The 15,938-nt window shown below is 38.5% G+C and overlaps 2 protein-coding genes across 6 annotated transcripts; both read right to left on the bottom strand.

Annotated features, from left to right (window-relative positions):
- On the bottom strand, positions 1,141–11,843 carry LOC109728706 (oxysterol-binding protein-related protein 2B-like). 5 transcript variants are annotated; one of them, XM_020259190.1, is made up of 10 exons: positions 11,376–11,839; positions 7,626–7,988; positions 7,230–7,323; positions 5,724–6,172; positions 4,674–4,829; positions 4,328–4,495; positions 4,104–4,244; positions 3,527–3,736; positions 3,303–3,422; positions 1,141–1,621 (listed from the first exon to the last, which is right to left on the bottom strand). In XM_020259190.1, the coding sequence occupies exons 2-10, from the start codon at positions 7,767–7,769 to the stop codon at positions 1,436–1,438; spliced, it is 1,668 nt and encodes a 555-aa protein (XP_020114779.1). In that variant the 5' UTR covers positions 7,770–7,988; positions 11,376–11,839; the 3' UTR covers positions 1,141–1,435. The 5 variants fall into 5 exon arrangements, 4 of the variants coding, with proteins under 4 accessions (XP_020114779.1, XP_020114778.1, XP_020114780.1 ...); XM_020259189.1 differs by having other exon boundaries at positions 11,307–11,839; XM_020259191.1 differs by having other exon boundaries at positions 3,303–3,416; positions 11,307–11,834.
- Positions 12,033–13,118, bottom strand: LOC109728707 (putative glycine-rich cell wall structural protein 1). The gene has a single exon (XM_020259194.1). The coding sequence runs from the start codon at positions 12,751–12,753 to the stop codon at positions 12,157–12,159; it is 597 nt and encodes a 198-aa protein (XP_020114783.1). The 5' UTR covers positions 12,754–13,118; the 3' UTR covers positions 12,033–12,156.

A 15,938-nucleotide genomic window follows, 5' to 3' on the forward strand; every position in this document is an offset into this window, starting at 1 on the left:
GCAATTTGTGCTATCAACTTTCCACCATTAATTAGATCTACCTCTTTGACTATTTATATCTCTCGGACTATGCTATTACACCAATCACTACTAAATCTTAGAAAAACTACTATTATAACAACCCTACAATCCTTCATGCAAGGAGCAAAAACATACAAGCATCAATAAATTGCTACTATTAGAAGCATTGTAAAATAATTCTTAACTATGAAATTCCTATTTAGTTTTGAAATGGGCATCTAAGTCTAAAATTTTTTAATTCTGCTATCTAAGCTTCAGTTATTTCTTCAAATTTTTTGAAGTTTTTGACCCTAAACCCTAAACTTAACCCCAAGCCCCTTTCTTCTTACTTGTGTACACATTCTTCCAGGTTACCATACAGGCACCCCTAACTATATCCAACCGCCCGTCACAAATGCTTAGATAGGAACAATCGACTCTGCTAGACTTAGGCTTCGTTGGGGATTGCGGGGAGATTACGTTACGTGCGGTGAGAAAATACGTTAAAAAAATGCCATGTTTGTTTCCGTACCTAATATTGCATTCCGCATATCGCGATGAGTCGGTTACGACGCAGAAACATATTCCTATATATTTTTTTCTCAACTCTATTTTATCTAATAGCGTTAGACAGACCTCAATACAAAACTAAGACTTAATAGACTTAATCCACAATATTTAAAATATCTTAAAAATAAATTTTACGATTTTTTGAAACAATTTACCTAGTGTTGGAAGGCGAAGGAGCTCAAAATCAACAATTTTAAAGACCAAGATGAGGAATTTACAAGTTTAATGGCATACAAATATCTATATTATGTAAAATTTTGATAAAAAATTTCTTATACTATATAAAATAAAATTAATATTTTTAATCTAATATTATATCATCACGTTCTATGAGATTTTTATTTTCAGCCGTTAATTTTAAACCCTTTCAATTATTAGATAAATAATATCGAAAAACCGCATAATATATTTTCAAAATATTTTAAATACTCTATATCAAATCTGACGAAATCGCTCATCAAATCAAGTGTCATTATCCAAAACAACTTAAAAGTACAGAAGCATCCATCATTTCAAAAGCGCGCAAGTCCGCAATTGAGAATGAAAATCCCACAAATTAAAAGAAAAGGATTTTTTTTAAAAAAAGAAAAGAGCAAATACTGTTTCACATTAAAATAAATTGCATGATGTTACAAAATGCTGCTTGAGCAAAAATGTATATGAAACAATGGAACGAATAAATAACATGTGAAAATAGTTCAAAGATGTAGAACAAGAAGGTTAAGAAATTCTTATGCATCACACTATGTGCCTCATCATCATCACCACCGCCGCCGCCGCCAGCATTGCCTCAAACTGGTTACGATTTACGAAGCAGTAGTCACGAATTATGCGACTTTAGTCACGAAGAACCTCACCTTCGTATTCAGGTTTGGTGTTGAGATGGAGTTGTGTTAACATCGACTGAGAAATCTCCGAAGATATTCGGGCATCCGTCCCATTTCCTTTGCTCCCTCGCTTCCCAGTATCCGCCAATGTAGCGGTACGTCCCGTCTTCGGTATCTTTACGGAACCATCGCGGTTCCCACCCATTCTCTTGCAATTTCCTCGACTGTCGACAAAAATAAAAAAGAAAAGCATGTATTCAATAAATACCAAATTACGTGAAGTCCACGAATTGAAAGAAGAAACTTTGCATTCACAAAGCCCTCAAATCTCACTAAATTCACGTATAACCCTCTAAAATGCGCATTTACACATGGCTAAAATACAAAAAAAAAAAAAAAACCCCAATAAATAGTGTTTGAAAAGCCCAAGGCACGCCAAGACGCACAGGATTGTTAGAGGTGCAAGGCGCACAGCTCTTTAATATACTTTCCGACAATTGTTAAATGGCACTAAAGAAAATTTTCAAAACTTATTATCACAACAAACATTTTATAAGCAACCAAATAGTCATGTTTTTTGGAGAAAAAGAGATGAAAAGAAGAATATAAACTAAACAACAAATATAATAATGATAAAAGAACAAATTAACACACGTAAAAAGTAAAGGAAGACATGATGCCTTGTTGTCTCCAAATAAAGATGGGTATGAAGATAACTAGAAATGCACAAACATATGGAAAAGTTTGATGTCCAAACATATAAATTTTTGGGTTTCTCAACCAATTTAGTGGGTTTGATATCAAAAACATATAGAAAATTTGTGACAGATGAGGGGAGGAGCGGAGGTGACTGGGTAGGGAGAGAGTGGAGGTGAACACAAGAGAGAGAGAGACAGCAATCAAGGGTTTAGGGTTTCTCAACACATTTTTTTTTTTTTAGAGATAGGTAGCATGCTACCCGCTTCGTTTATTTCATTTAGAAATAAACTTAATTAGAAATGTGAATCAACTAGGATTCGAACTTGGGACCTCGGGTACCAACTACCAAGCCCTTTGCCACTTGCGCTAGGAACAGTCGGTGATTTCTCAACACATTAGTTTGGTTTTTTTACTAGTTTAAACCCATTAGAGCCAATAAAAATATAGATCCAAACCCATTATACATAAGGCACACCCTGTCTGGGCCTTGTGCCCAGGCCTAGTCGTGCACCTAGGCGCCCTAGGCGCCGTGCACCTAGGGGCTTCCTAGGTGCAAGCTAGTAGGTCTTGCGCGTACGCGCGCACCTTTTTAAACACCGCTCATAAATACCCTTTTTTTATTTTTTTTCCTATCTTTTATAAACCTAAATTTTGTCCCCTCAAAATTTTAAGTTATTGTACTTAGCCCTCATCTATCTGGGTTCCATCACTACTCCGTCTATATTTCTTATAAACTATAATTGGATAATCAAAAATGCTCTTGAAAATTGCAAAAATATAATTAACAAAGTAATTTTTTTCCGTTTAGAACAAATAATGCAGTTTGGTCGTTTCACCCTCTCCATAAACACCGTAATCCCCTGAAATTTTTTTTGAAATTTTGAAGGGGCAAAGTATAAATTTTTAAAAGTTAAGAAAGAGTAAAAAAAAAAGGGGTATTTACTGGAAAGTTTTGCATATTTTAGCCTTTGCATAGATAATCTTAAAAATGTTGAGACCTTTTTACAAAACAGATCAATATACATAAAATAGTGTGTATGGCGTCAGTTTACAACATTCTAAATTTGAGTATTTGCATTTACATTCTTAAATATATATATTACTTCACATATTTTTTAGGGGTATATGCACAGAAGGAAATAAGAAAAGAGTCTGTTAATACCATAAAGTGCAAACGACTTATTGAGAGACAGAGAGAGAGTGTACCATTCGCTGCCTCGTCTCCAATCTCAGCTTCTCAGTGTTCGCCTTTTCATATTCTCCATTTTCCAGATGCCGCTGGTCCGGTCGAAGCCTTGAATCCGTGGGCGGAAGCTTCTCCTTAATCCGTGATCAAACATTTCGGATCAGACAACTAGAACAGAAAATTTAATAAATAAGGACAGCATAGAATAACACAATCTACGAAGCTGATTTCGCATCGCTTTTACCTGCAACGAAGAGCTGAGCTCGTTCAGTGTGATCGCGAATGATGATAAATTGTATCGAGTTGGATTAGCCGAAGGCTTGTTCTTTCTCCACAACAAAGACAAATTTTTGGAACTATCATCAGCATTAGTAGTATAGTACATGCTGTCATTCCATTTTCCTATTAAGGTAGCTACTTTATTTCCCAAAGAATCCTCAACAAATCCTTGCACCTGTGTAGCACAATTAGAAATTTTATCACCCAGAGATAAAACAATGCAAGAGATTCTACGTATGCCCATGTAAAATCATGTGGTCGCATATATACGCCCCTGTGAAATTCTGAAATTTACGTATATGCTCTTCAAAAGTGCAGTTTCTTACCAAAAGTACCCTCAGTTTGTGGAATCATGAGAGAAGTTACCTTTTCCAATAGAAAAAGTTTTAGCGAAGAGGGCTGTTCTTGTAAGTGTAATGGCACATTTGCGACATACTATGTTTTTGAAGGGCATAAAATGAGATTCAGATTTTTCAGGAGTAATTTTTTTTACTATCTGAACAAGTATGATGAATCGCAGAAGCCGAGTAATAAAGTCTTACTTGGCGAGGACTTCGGTCTAGAAAAGACTGCTCTTTGAACTTGAGACTACATGAGTATTCTCGGTTCCCTCTTATGTTCATTGTTCCATGGTGATTGCAATACAATTTGCCGAGTATGAGATTGTGTATAGTTGTAGTGACCTGAAATAAAAGCAAAGAATGAAAACGAAGAACAAAAGATATTTCACCACGTAAAAGCTAACTAAGATGCTAACGCTACCAACCTTGCTCCATTGAAATATTTCGCCATCATCGAATTCCAAGGTAAGAACGCCAACTGGCTCTAATTGAATTGATTGCCCCCAAAATTTTGACTTGAGGTTGCTGTCGCCCCAAAATTTCCAACCCTTGCCTTCACAGTGGCAAGCAATCAGCATGGGATGGTGACTAACCTATTATTTGAAATGATAAGAAAGCTCATATAGTATTACTAAACCTCCTTATACTTGATAAGAACAAAAGTTGCTGTACATGAAACCTAACAGATTGTACAAGGGGGGAGTGTTTAAATAACAAAAAAGAAATGCGCACAATTTGAAGCATTAGATATAAATAATATGATATACTAACCTTTTCCGAAAAGAAACGGATTCCTTTCTCAGGGAAATCAGCTTCATATGTTTCTCCTAACAAAGGATTAAATGGCTTGCAGTGTCTTCCATCAGAAGAAGCATAACCAGAGACTGCAAAAGCAGCTACTTTCAGAATTCTCATGAGATTGTTCCCCTAAAAAATCAAATAAATAAAATAATAAATGTAAGGAGAATAAAATAGGTGGAGAATGCATAAAGGGGTTTGACAACATCCTTTAACTTGTATACACCATCTCAAATTTATCGAAGTTTTAAAAATGTGACAACGTAGGAGATGAATTTGGACCTGTTTCAACAGGCACATTACAAAAATAGGTCATTGCATAAGAACTTCAAAGTTAGTTCGAACAGAATATTCCCTGGTGAAAGAGAATATGTTGTGAACGCAAAGGAAAGCTTCTCAAGCCCTGTTTGGATGCATAGATATGTAGACCAGCATATATCTATTTTGTTTACATACGGCGTATGTAGTGATAGAGTGATCGGGGGAACGAAAAGATGTCTAAGTCTCTGAACCATTTTTCTCAGAATACAATACGAAGATGCCTACGGCAATGATTTATTCTTAGAATAGATCAGCATAGCACCCCTATTCTAGTTTCTCCTTGAGGAATTTGTGAGTCTGTTCAACCAATAAGAATATGTATAAAAGTAAGAAGGATTAAATACTTCTTCTTAATGATAAATCACGTCCTTGGTGGAAATTATTAAGATTTGATGATAGCTAAAAATTAAACACAAAAGCTACATTCACAAGAGGAAACACCACTGTCACGAGAAGTTATAAGGCGACTACTTGTGCTAGAATTTGGATTAAAAAAAAGAATTAATAAGATAACTTATGTTGGATGGGGGGCTTTCCCCTAGGATTATAAATAAATGTTTTAACTAGTCCATTCATGATTGTCAGATTAAAAAAGATTTGTCAAAATCGTTAGACGGAAAAGTGGTTTTTGTAATTTCGCTAATAATATATTTCAAAAAACTTACATAGATAGAAGATCAAGAATGTCAAATGTAAACTTACCATTTTTCCATAATGATATGCTTGATCCAAGAGATACGAATATTCCAATTCCTCAAAGCATTTCTGAAGGGACGATAGCGGTTCATTAAAGTAAACTGGGAGGCAGACTCGCGTCAGATCCTTCCCTACGCTATCTTTTATTATTGACCAAAGGCTAACACCCTTCTCTTTCTCGCGAGGTTCTGGTAGTTTGTCACGCCTTTCTGTAAGCGGAAACAAATGATGGCCATTCCATTCTGTTTCAGTACACATCATCTCTGGATTGCACGAGTTATCCTCTGCTTTGTGATTTTCTCCAGCGTGCCCAGTATTACTTAATGTGAGAGGAGAGGTATTAACAGAGTCACTAAGAAATTCTGTTGCATCATAGAAGGAGGTTTCACCTTCATCTGATAATTCATCGATCTCATGCTTTTCCACATCATCAGATGATTCTGTTATGCTGTACTCTGAACAACAACAAGAACCACGAAGATGCTAACAAGAATCAAATGCTGAATCAAGTAAAGAAAACAATCTTTAAATGGAATACTAAAAAAGGGTAGCAGGCATTGTATTGTTAAAAATAATTCAATCAAATACACTATCCAAAAATACATGTACTTAGAATGAAAACACAATAAAATAGACAGCAAAAATTTCTGAAAAGAAGCCTCAATGATCACTTCGGAAGGAGAAAACTTACCTTTACTGACAAGTAAATCGTAAGCAAAACTGTATGTCTTTTTAAAAGCCTCAGCAACTCAAAAGTTCTTTCAAATATACTATATTTCTAAAAAGAAAAAACCAAAAAATAATAATGCACGACTATATTTTGAAATAAAGTCATCAAATCCATGCCAAAAGCCAGTACTGAAATAAAACCCTCAATATTAAGAGCATCCAACAAGGTCTTCGGTTGCAAATATTTGGATTCAGATTATTTGTGTTACTAAATGCTTTACAAGTCAAGATAGTAGGTACCGTCCAAATTTATGTTTTCAATTCAAGGCCTAATAAACTGGAGACAATACAATTTGAACACCTTTTTTCTTGTTTTAGATAGTACAAAGTATATAAACCACACTAACGGTATGAACTTCTGTATTGCTATTGCATATGGCCTTAGCTGCATGTCCTTGTAATTGGTTTACATAGTCAGTCATGCCAATCTGTCGCTCATCCTATAATTATCTTGAATTTCTCTTTCTTTCTACCTTCTTGGCCCTACAGTTCGTGGGCCCCGACTCTGCTTTAATCGACTACTTTCATTCCTCAATAGAATCATAACGTGGTTCCCAGTATTTTGACCTCCCAGCCAACTTAAGAACTCGGGATAGTAAGCACAATCCATTGCATATTTAAAACTTGTGCACACTATTTCTGTTTCAGATATTATTGACGAGATAATCATAAGCAGATATATGAGATTTAAGCAAAGTGGAATATTGTAGAGTTCATATTTCTGATGAATTTTCTCAATAAGAGAAAAGTAAACATACAAAATAAACTGGAAGTATGCTGTACCGCTAAACTTTCCATGTCCAGAGCTAGAAAATCCATTTCTCATCAAATGCAGTCTGCTTCCCTGTATTGCAGTTCCATCTTCTACATTAGATTCCTGCACAATTATATGTAATAACTATGTCAAATTCTTGCAAAAGAAGAATAACTCTGAACATGCAAATTAATTTCTGGGCTGATACCATGTTTGTAGAGTACTAATGGAATCAACAAATTTGGGAGAGGGTACGCAGCTTTCAGATAACAGTGAAGCCATGGTGTACAAAGATAAATAGTTCCTTCAACTTATTTTGAGAGTAAATGACCCACAACTCATAATAGATTTGCCGAGAAGGATAAGAAAAGGTGCAGCCTAAAAATGAAGTAGACAAAGAATGCTTTCGACATAAAGATTGATACCTCAAACTCTTTTTGATATGCACCAAGCAAGTTGAAATGTTCTTCATATCGCAGCTTTAATTGCCTATGGTAATCTTGAAACTCTGACAGCATGATCTGTTCACAATCCTTTATAAGAGCGTCATTGAGACCCTCTTCATGCATACGGTCTCTAAGTCTTTCGGTTGAAAATGAAAAATCATTAGGGGTGAAAGAGATCTTTCTACTCAATGATCCCAAGGAATAAGCACTTTTTGCAGAAATCAATGCCTCAATCCAGGCCACACGGTCATCCTTTGAATCAGTTTTCAGATAAAGCGTCTTCGTCGGAGAAAATATATAGAATCTCCTATCATCAGACTTGCTCACACGAAATGCTGAGACCTATACAAAAAAAAAAAAAAAAAAAAAAAAAAAAAAAAAAAAAAAAAAAAAAAAAAAAAAAAAAACAGATGGCCAAGTCAGTATCTAATTATTCAAATTGAACAGCTTGAAGTAAACTCAAAGGTAAAACTTTAGCCTTTAAAATGAGCTGCAATGCAAAGTAATATAACATCTAACATAAAATAATGGAATATTTGGGATGTCCAAGGGACAAAACAACACTATCTACACAAAAATTCAAGTAGCACACCAAATGGATAGCTGCATACACTGTAATATATATGTATGTATGGCACATAGACACCAGCCCGCACTTCATAAGAACATTTTCCCCCCAATTGAAAGGAGACAAATAAAGCTTTCGAGTCTCCTTTACATCAACTAGTAATGGATGCAAAAACGGAGCATGTGGCGTTGCAATAAAGCTTAAGGATGACCACTTTGTTATCATAAATCTATTTCAAACCATGTATTGCCCTGGTAAAATTGTACTATTAGTCACCATTTGGTTGGGGGATTATCCCCCCCTATCCCCTAATGGTGTTAATTGGGGGTGGGATTGTTAATCCCACCCCTTAACTGGTTATCCAAGATATCCAAGAAACCCGTTAAGGGGTGGGGTTAACAATCCCCATCCCCCCACCCCCGCAGAATAGGGGAGGGAGGGAATAGCTTCCCACTCCTATTTAATTTTTAAATTTAAATTTTAAAAATTTATAATTTGTCATCTTAAAATTAACATTTATAATTTTAAATTCTAAATTTTAAAATTTAAATTTTAAATTGATATTTTAAGTTTTTTAAATTTAAATTTTGATATTTTAGATTTTTAAAATTTAGATTTAATCTTAAATTTAAAATGTAAAATTTAAAATTTAAAACTTTGAATTTTTGAATTTGAGATTTAAAATTTTAAATTTATATTTTGAATTTTTGAAATTTAAAAGTTATATATTTAAATTTAAATTTTAAATATAAAATTTTAAATTTTAAATTCAAATATAATATAAAGGGCAATCTCATTCTATTTATAACTACCCACTATTCTTTTTATTCCATCTTATCTATCCAAACGCTATTTTTCTTATTCCCGAGAACAACTCAATTTTCATCCAAAGACAAAATTGGTTTATTCCAGGCTTATATCTGAACTTATACCTATCCCCGGAACATGCAGTTCTTGCTTATACCCAAACCAAACGAAACCTTAAAATTTTGCAAATTGTTTAACAAAAAATAATATTATCCACTTCTACTCGCATTTTTAAACCCCTCCACAGTATTCATAAAATGTGGTCACAGCATGTTGATAATCAAGGGAATGCATAGAGCATATGCAATAGGCAGGTACATAAATATTTATTTGATAAATCATTATATTTCATATTGAAAGAAAACAAGTACAAAACTGCATGAATCAAAGCCCTAACAAGGAATACGAAAGATAGACACTTGCATCTATATAGGTTAAATAAACCCCTCGCATGTTTGGGTTATTGGAGGCAGTTAGATTGCTACATAAGCAAGGATTTAAGTGTCGTGGCACAGGGCCATCACAAACACTTACCGGCACGGTACGGCACGGTGCATACCATGTCGTGCCAATGTGTGCCATTCAGAAATATTTATTTTCTTCAGCATGTTGATAATTACCTATGTGCCAACACACAATAGCATGAAATATTTATTTTCTTTAGCATTAATATATTCTAATGGTAATTATATATCTTTATCAAATCTTTTGCACTTCCATTGATATAGCTACTCGCTAATTTCAAAGAAAAAAAAGTTTTGAACCTTGCCATCAGCAAAGAGGTTGTCGTGTCTATATCTGATGCACGGGACGGCACAGCAAGCACAGGTTGCACCGACGAGAACCTAAATCCTTGTATTTAAGCATACACAACTACAAATAAAGGCTGCTTTCTTAAGTAATCTAGTCCCATAATTTGCATTCACAAAGCACATAGAACCTTGTTCGTTACAATCAACAAAACCCTCATAGATGGCTACAAAAAAGGTTGCATGATCTGTTCTCTAACGACTGCAAGAAAAATGGAGCCCTCGGCTCACTGAAGTTTATATATTCATCATCTTTCAAGTATTGTGAATATTTTTCAGTTTACTCTCACATGAATTGCACAGCAATAAAGCTAGTAGTATTTACAAGCCATTACCATCCTATAAACAACTGTTTGTTTGAATATAAGAATGACTTATCCAGCACATCCTCCTCTTTTGGAGCAAGGATGAAGCATGAAAAGATGACTAAAAAAGTGGATACAAAGGAATAAATAAATCTAATTTGCAAGGACACACCAAAACACCACATAATTAAAATAAAATAAATAAGTTTCTCAAAATATAGGAACTTTCATGTAGTGAGCCCTAACTCTTACGTTAAAATCAACAAAACCCTCATCCAGCTGTAAGATATCAACAATTTGTTCTCACATCCAAGGATTCCAAACAGTTCCTAGACTATTCTACATGCTAGAATAACTCATTCCATAAATCTCCCTTGTTTACTCAAAACAATTGATAAATTAGTTGTTTAGAGACATAAAGATATCTCTAAGTTAAAAAAGGAGGAGGAGGCAAAAAAAAAAAAAAAAAAAAAAAAAAAAAAAAAACAAGTAATCACAATTTTCAAGATATGACAAATTGCCTCACAGGTGGACTGCACAGCCTTGAAAAGATATGATTATATTAGCACCTCGAAGCGGACTAAAGTCAAACTCTTATGTCCTAATCACCAGAAGAAATGTCCATTCGACACAAGTTATCACTATATAACTCATTCTCACAACCAAACATCCCCAAAAGCCAAGGTTAATAACCCACGGCAAAATATGAAATAAGAGCAATGCTATCCATACACTCTATTATTGGGAGTAAAACTTACATTCATAAGCTGTTTATGGCCTACATTTACCAACTTGTCTTATCAAAATAATAATAACAATGACAATAACGTTAACTAAAACCCAACTGCTTGTATTAAGACTTGGATCTTTAAGTGTGAGATGTACATCCTGACAAGGAGTGCAAAAGTAGCATTTTCCATAAAACAACAGTATCCTGCGGTCTTTGAAACCTCCTTACCCCAAGGAATATTATTTTTTCATGGAAACAAGAAGTAAGGGGGAAAAAGAATCTCATTTTGAACTGTGTTGTGTCCATGCTATACTCTGACAAAGTATTTCACAGTTATGATGCGGCTAAAGCACCAAGCACTACAGAAACCAAAGCAAAGAAAATGATTAAAAAATGGGAGGTTAAAAAAAAAAAAAGAGGGGGGGGTGGTGAGGGCGAAACCTTCTTTGAATAGTACTTGATTTCAAGGGGAAAGCCCTAACGTATTCCAAGGGGGGGTGAGGGCGAAACCTTCTTTGAATAGTACTTGATTTCAAGGGGAAAGCCCTAACGTATTCCAAGGGGTCACCACCTCCACCCAACTCCAAAACCCTAAAATTGAAGCACCAGTTAAGGTGAGAGAACCACAAGCATCTACGACACCCGTGTCCGGATGGGGACGAAACAAGGTCTACAAACGAGAAACCCTAGGCTTTGATCTCCACGGCTCCACCGCTACTCAGAGAGATCCGCTCCCTACATTTACTTCGCACACAGTGCCCCACCACATCCTAATGCTATATCGCTCTCTCCCTCTCTCTCTCTCTCTCTCTCTCTTTTACACTACCCCAGGTGTTGTGTTGTGTGATGTGACCCACTCCCAGAGTTACAGCGAGTAAACGCCCAGTTCCACCACCCCCACAGCCGCAAATAAGGCCAAAGGTGAAAACTTTAACCCTGTCTACACAAATTTGTATCAAAAATGATGCGAAATTGGAATGAAAAGATTCAAAACAAGGGGAAAAGTGGAAAGGGGAATTTACCCAAACACCTAGTGGGCAACACCGCGGCTTTTGCGTCGGATATGTGGGGAACACCACAGAGAGAGAGAGAGAGAGAGAGAGAGAGAGAGANGAAAAAATTCGGAAAAATTCGTCCAAAAAATGCAGTAAAAAGGGGAAAGAAAAAGGATATGATGGTCTTAACGGGATTGAACTTGTAGTGGACGGGGGAGGCGGGGCAGGCGAGGTGGTAGATCTGGTCGACTTCTAGAAGGATCGGCTCGACGACGTCGTGGCGGATGAGCTCGAAATTAGGGTTTCCGAAGTGGTGCACCACGTTCTCCTTCCGCCCCGTGAAGAAGTTGTCGACGACGATCACGCTGTCCCCCCGCTCCATGAGCCGGTCCACGAGGTGGCTCCCCACGAACCCCGCGCCCCCCGTCACCACGATCCTCAGCCCCTTCCTCCGCAACCCTAGCGGCACCTTCCCCCCCACCGACCCCGGCCTCATCACCACCGCCCCCGCGCCCCCCATCCCCGATCGGTGCGGCGACACCAGCGCGCCGCCGCCGGAGACGACGATCGCCCGCGCCGCCGCCGCCGCCGCCTCGGCGGCGGCGGATCTTGGAGTAGGAGAGGACGCCGCCGCGGAGGGAGAACCAGCGGGATCGCCACCCGCGGCCGTAGTTGGTCCACTTGTACAGCACCCCGGCGACGCTCACCTCCGCCCCCGCGCCGCCGCCTCCGGCGACCTCCTCCCCCTCCGGCGTCGCCGGATCGGGCGAGGAGGAGTGGCGGCCGCGGCGGCAGCGGTGGTGGCGGTGGCAGGGGTCGAGCGCGATGCAGCAGAGCGGGTGCGGCATCTCCCTGGGCCGCATCGCCTCCTCCCCGCCCCTCACGATCCCCATTCCGCGCCCTCCTCCATTGTCGCAACTTTTTTTGGATCGAGCGCAAGGGTTTGGTGGAGCGGGTACAGATCGAGATCGTCGTCGAGAGAGAGAGAGAGAGAGAGAGAGAGAGAGAGAAATAGAGGGGGTGAAGAGGCAGGGACTAAAATGTAAATCGGAGGAAATTGAGGGAGAAAAGCGAGAAGATTCGAATTATAAGTAACGGAGAACTCGGAGGAGAGAGTCGCGAGCGGGGGACGTTATTCGCGATCGTCGGGGCCTTTAAATATAGAGCAATTTATAAAGGGAAAATTTGCATATATCTCCTTGTAAATTCTAAATTTACACATCCCTATTTTTGTTTATCAAATGCTAAAAATTTGTACTTTTATTTTTATTTTTATTTTTTGTCTCTAATTTTCTCTACTTTTTTTTTTCTAATTTCAAATGAATTCTCTATTCTATATTCCTAAAAATGTACGAAAAAATATATTTACGCAAAAAAATTCGGAAGATAAAAAAATAAAATAAAATAAAATTTAGAAGAATATATATATAATATATTGATCAAAAATTTCATGTGCGTTTGATATTTTTCTATTTAAGTTCCAATGGTTTTATGTAATTTATTTACCTTTAATTCATACATTTAATAATTGCTAGAAAAATAATTTTTTTTTCATTAAGTGTAATTAAAGCTTTTTACATGATCAGTGACGTGGATGTGACGTAAACGAGTCAGATCAGATGTACACTGAGAGGTCACGAATCTCGGTACGATTGATTTACAATGTTGTACGCTAAGATATCGTTTAATTCGAAAATAAATAAAAATTAGCTATTTCAAGAATAAATATAAATTAAGACCAACTTTACGTTTGAATAAAAATTAAATTATTTCTGTAAATAAAAAAAATAACGTCTGCTTAGGTAAGATGGAATAAAAATGATAGTATTTTTTTATAAATAAAAGATAATGATATTACTCTCTTATTATATTTGAATTTAAATTTTTAAATTTATATTTTTAAATTTAAAATTTTAACTTTGAAATTTCAAAATTTGAAATTAAAATTTAAAATTTAANTCCCTCTCTCGCTATATCGTAATCCTACACCACCCCGTGACACACGCTTCATTTACATCCCTCGCCTAGAGAGACTCATCGCCACCTCGGCACCTCTAGTTTCGGATCCCAAAGAGCAAACATCTGGAACAAAGCAGGGGTAGGCCTGTGCCCACAGCATCTACGAATACCAAGAGAGTGGAATTGACCACGAAGTTAAAATCCCAAAACCTCAACCCACCTCCACCACTGGGGAACCTTATGCAATCCCGAAAGGGGAACTTTAGTTCATGATAAGTTTCTTCCAAAGCGGGAGTGGTGGGGGGGGAGAAAAAAAAAAAAATTGGAGGGTAAAAAATTAGTAAAAGAAACGAAACCAAAGACATCACGAACCACGAAATCGGCGTAGTATTGACACTTTATGAAACAGTCTCATATCGTACCTGTGTTGTGTCAAGTTTTACTCTAAGAAAAAGGGGGAATGAAGAACAAAGGTACTTTTTTATTATAAGGAACCCCATTCCTCCAAAGTTTCTGGCGTCCTATGACAACAAAATACCTTTTACGATGAAAACGTGAGGAACAGTCCTACATGTAGAGTGTGAATTTCTAGGTTCAGAATTATGTTCGTCAACCCAAAATCAATTGCAATAACAGTAACAATAATAATAAAACTATTCTGTTCAACCATTTACATCCGGTATTTGTCGAATACTTACATTCAAAATGAGGGTTATTATCTCACATACCTATCGTAACGAGAATAAAGTATAAAACGGCACCCAATAATTGGAACCGAAAACCCCTACAAACCAACACTCTTACTCAATATATCACTATTGAACACAGCTTACCTGTAAAGAAGACCACTAATCCTGTATTCTCAAACTGAAATCAGGCGAAGCTCCACGATTATATTAGTATAGAAAAGTTCCGACACGTCAGGTGGACACTCCGTTAAACAGTATAGAACTTTTAACACTACTCTCTCTCTCTCTCTCTCTCTTTTACACTACCCCAGGTGTTGTGTTGTGTGATGTGACCCACTCCCAGAGTTACAGCGAGTAAACGCCCAGTTCCACCACCCCCACAGCCGCAAATAAGGCCAAAGGTGAAAACTTTAACCCTGTCTACACAAATTTGTATCAAAAATGATGCGAAATTGGAATGAAAAGATTCAAAACAAGGGGAAAAGTGGAAAGGGGAATTTACCCAAACACCTAGTGGGCAACACCGCGGCTTTTGCGTCGGATATGTGGGGAACACCACAGAGAGAGAGAGAGAGAGAGAGAGAGAGAGAGAGTGAGAGAGAGAGAGAGGAGAGGAGAAGAGGAAAACCCAATGGTTTCTGTTGTTTGTGGTGGCGTGTGGTACTATTGGCGCTCGGGTATCAAGGCGAAAGAAGCGATCAGAGGAGGGGAAAGGAGAGGCGAGATTGGAAAGGGTTTAGGAGAGGTGGGGGATCGAATCCCCCCAAATTTAGAAAAGGAAATCCGGGGAAACGGGTGGATCGTGGATCGCCCCTCCTCCGCTACGCCGGGTCCCTCTACGGCGTGGGCGAGACGACGTAGCGCGAGCTGGGGACGGTGGCGGTGGTGGCGACGGCGGCGCCGGCGGTGAGGAGGAGCGGGCTAGGCCGCTGCGGCCTCCCCCTCCTCCAGCGGCCTCCGCCGCCGCGCCCCCGCCTCCACTCGCAGCGGCCCCACGACATGTTCACCTGGTTGATGCCGGCGCCCACCGCTAGGGCGACCAAGAGGGAGGCGCCGCCGCAGGAGAGGATGAGGTTCTAGGCGGCGGCGGCTCCGCCGCCGCCGCAGACGCCGCCGCGGCGGGGACGCGGCGGCGGCAGCGGCCTCCTCCCGCGGCCCCGGCCGCTGCCGCTCCAGGCCGAGTAGCCCGCGCGCAGCCGCTCGTAGGAGCCGCCCCCGCCGCGGCGGCGCCGCGCCTCCGGCGTCTTCGGGCACCTGCAGCACATAGAGTTCCACCCCTTGAGTCTAGGTTGTTTTAAAGGGGGTCTTAATTTGGATTTAATTAGCGTAAAAGAGAAGAAAACAAAGCTAAAAGGGTATTGTTTTTTTCTTGGGGTTTTTGAACTCTCTCTCTCTCTCTCTCTCTCTCTCTCTCTCTCCTCTTATGGGTC

Source organism: Ananas comosus, linkage group 24 (genome assembly GCF_001540865.1).
Source record: "Ananas comosus cultivar F153 linkage group 24, ASM154086v1, whole genome shotgun sequence".
In the NCBI taxonomy this organism is placed as follows: Eukaryota; Viridiplantae; Streptophyta; class Magnoliopsida; order Poales; family Bromeliaceae; genus Ananas; species Ananas comosus.

What these genes read in the sequence shown, in the direction of transcription:
- LOC109728706 (XM_020259190.1), bottom strand. Translation starts at nt 7,769, where the DNA reads ATGCATGAAGAGGGTCTCAATGACGCTCTTATAAAGGATTGTGAACAG. An exon ending in TAGACCGAAGTCCTCGCCAA is followed by an intron (nt 3,737 to 4,103) that starts GTAAGACTTTAT and finishes TGTGCTACACAG; the next exon opens with GTGCAAGGATTTGTTGAGGA. An exon ending in AGCTCAGCTCTTCGTTGCAG is followed by an intron (nt 3,423 to 3,526) that starts GTAAAAGCGATG and finishes GTTTGATCACGG; the next exon opens with ATTAAGGAGAAGCTTCCGCC.
- LOC109728707 (XM_020259194.1), bottom strand. Translation starts at nt 12,753, where the DNA reads ATGGGGATCGTGAGGGGCGGGGAGGAGGCGATGCGGCCCAGGGAGATG.